Source organism: Vitis riparia, chromosome 16 (assembly GCF_004353265.1).
Source record: "Vitis riparia cultivar Riparia Gloire de Montpellier isolate 1030 chromosome 16, EGFV_Vit.rip_1.0, whole genome shotgun sequence".
NCBI classification, from domain to species: Eukaryota; Viridiplantae; Streptophyta; class Magnoliopsida; order Vitales; family Vitaceae; genus Vitis; species Vitis riparia.
Window position 1 is genome coordinate 18,077,276 of NC_048446.1, and position 2,771 is coordinate 18,080,046.

Here is a 2,771-nt window from a genome sequence, read left to right on the forward strand (position 1 = left end):
AGGGTACGATATAATTTCTTCGTATGATTCAACATGTGAGTCCTGTCTGGCAATTGAATTTAGAATGGAGTTCTTTCATTCTATACTGTAGGTCAACATATATTGTGTTGAATTTTTGTGCGTACGCTTCGTCTTTTAAACCTTGACCAGGCCTGTAGCCCATTGGGTCAAGGCCTCATATATATAAAGAGAGACACACATCCCACGTATGAGAAAAGAGGAGAGAAAGTGAAGAGATCATCATCCCCTCGTGTCGTTTTTCCTTAATTTCTTGCAGTTGCCCTTGAGTTGTAATACGATCATGACAATCCTTTGTAGATGTTATGGGCAATGGAAGTAAGTCTCTGACTTCTTACATAAGAGAAAGAGAAGAGAAAGTGAAGAAACCATCATCCCCTCTCGTCGTTTTTCCATTTTTGCTGTTGTCCTTGAATTGTAATATGATGATGACAATCCTCTGTAGATTCTTTGGGCAATGGAAGTAAGTTTTTGACTTCCCACGTATGAGAAAGAGAGGAGAAGTGAAGACACCATCATCCTCTCTTGTCGTGTTTCCTTTCTTGCAGTTGTCCTTAAATTGTAGTAAGATTATGATACATCAAAGAGGTTCTGAATTGAGTGACAATGCAATCCAAGTACTTATTTTATTTCATCTCTCGAAACCATTACAATCCATAGAGTGTACCAACCATAAGTAATAACCTTGTGTGAATAACAAAACATGTTTCAATCATGGTGAATGAAGTACGAGGATCACCTTATTGACTAGAATGGTTTCGTGAAATGTATACCTATCCTGTTCTACGCGCACTCAGTACATGACTTGAGAGTTGAACACACCAAAGTGATATATAGCCCCCTTCAAGCCCGGCATCTAATACTTTGATTCAAACCTTTTATTATGGCAGCAACTAACTGACTTCCAATCCTTCATGTGTATTAAGTTTCTAACTGTAAACTTTATATAAAAATCTATGATGAAGCAGGGGCCACTGCAGGGGCAACCCCGAACTTCACAGGATTGACCCCTGATACTGGCCCTGGTGCCACAAAACCAGAACTTCGGATCTCCGCCATTTCTCTCCTCGCATCTCCCCTTTGTGCTTCACACAGTTTTGGAAGAAATACACCTGCAATTTATCACAAATGTTAGCTATCTTTACGTGAGAAAAGAATAAGGCATGCATGTTAGTCTCCGGGCGTTTAGGATTGGTTTGTAGGTTACCTTCACCGGCAGCGAGATTGAAGTAGAGATCAACAATGTTGGGGCAGCTGTTATAGCACTGAGAAGAGCAAAGCTTATGGGTGAACCCACACTCCAGGAGAGAATCCGATGAAATCCCGAGCGATTTCCTATCAACCCCACAGGCTTCAATGCACTGGTCGCTCTCCACCCAGTCCTTCGCCTTGTCAGCCTCAATCTCCGACGTCCTGCACACATATGCTTCCTCTCCGCTCCTCCTCACATGCTTCTCAAGCACACAGCGCTTACCGGATGATGACACCGCGTAGGCGCATGTGTCCTTGTTCAGATTCTCACATGTTATTCCTCCTACACCACCAACCAAGTATTTGTTAGATTAAAACCTTTTGATATAGTTGATGAAAACCCATCCCAAATATGGGAAGGAAAGTGGGATTTTTAGATGAAGGGTGCTTGTAAAAAGGCTGATTTTCAGTATGAAATATGAAAAAATATTTTAAAGCCAATATGAAAGAGTCCATTGTTTCTTACCTAGAGAACCTTGCACACAAACAGCAAGTGTAAGAGCCAGGACTGCCAGGGACATCAAGCCAAAATTAGAAGCCATGGGCACAGCTCTGATGCACCAAACAAGCCAAAAATTTAGCTGAAGTTTGGCAGAGAGTTGAAGAGTTTTGTTGTGGAGACTGAGTATTGAGGAGGGGTAGCAATTTATAGTCGTTGCGGCTGGGTAGTTTTGAACGTGGAGGAAAGATTTGGAAAATGGAACTTTCAGTGTGAAATCAAGATATGGACCTCAATTCTAATTTCTAGTGAAGATGGTCTATTGTGGGACCGTGCTCGGAAGGTCGGTGAATGGACCCCAATGTTTGGAAAATCAAAAGTTTTGGCAATCAAAGACTCCGCCATCAATGGAACACGGCGCTCTGCAAACTAGGCACCATATTTTCCATGATTTTGGCCGTGTCAAACGGTGCCTTATTTAAGGATTAGTCAAACTATTGCACTTTTGGGCCTTTGCTTGGCTTTTGAAATACATGTTGAAATTGGGAATTGAACACTGCTTTGTTTTAGTTTTGTTTACTCGTGTTTATCGATTAGCTTGTACAATTTTAACGGTATTAACGTCAGACTTTTGGCACCGTTGAAACTTCAGAAGATATGCCACGTAATACATTGACAATGTGTACCAAAAATTCAAAAAATAGTTACCCTTAAATAAATTAAAACGGTAACGTGTTTTTAAAAATGGTTGTCAAAAATAATTTTTTAGAATACTTTTTTAAAATTATTCTATGATATTTTATAAAATAAAAATCTGTTTCAAAATTTAAGATATTATTAACATATTTTTAATATTTTTAAATATATTTTAAAAATAATGTTTTATGTTTCGTTTTTTTTTTTATCATTCTATATATTTGTATAATTATTTTTTAAAGTAATCCTAAATAAAAGTAAAAATAATGAAAAATAACTAAAAAAAATGTTATCTGAAACACCATATTCTTAAAAACAAAAAACATATGCAATTTTTTGTTATTAAACATATTTTCTTGATTTTTTA

General features: G+C 37.7%; 1 protein-coding gene across 1 annotated transcript; it reads right to left on the reverse strand.

Moving 5' to 3' along the window:
- Nucleotides 1-703: 703 nt before the first annotated feature.
- LOC117933687 lies at nt 704-1,872 on the reverse strand. The gene is made up of 3 exons (XM_034855173.1): nt 1,736-1,872; nt 1,226-1,552; nt 704-1,130 (listed from the first exon to the last, which is right to left on the reverse strand). Exons 1-3 carry the CDS (start codon nt 1,809-1,811, stop codon nt 973-975), a joined length of 561 nt encoding a protein of 186 aa, XP_034711064.1. The 5' UTR covers nt 1,812-1,872; the 3' UTR covers nt 704-972.
- Nucleotides 1,873-2,771: the final 899 nt, after the last annotated feature.

What these genes read in the sequence shown, in the direction of transcription:
- LOC117933687 (XM_034855173.1), bottom strand. Translation starts at nt 1,811, where the DNA reads ATGGCTTCTAATTTTGGCTTGATGTCCCTGGCAGTCCTGGCTCTTACA. An exon ending in TTGTGTGCAAGGTTCTCTAG is followed by an intron (nt 1,553 to 1,735) that starts GTAAGAAACAAT and finishes TTGGTGGTGTAG; the next exon opens with GAGGAATAACATGTGAGAAT. An exon ending in CAATCTCGCTGCCGGTGAAG is followed by an intron (nt 1,131 to 1,225) that starts GTAACCTACAAA and finishes GATAAATTGCAG; the next exon opens with GTGTATTTCTTCCAAAACTG.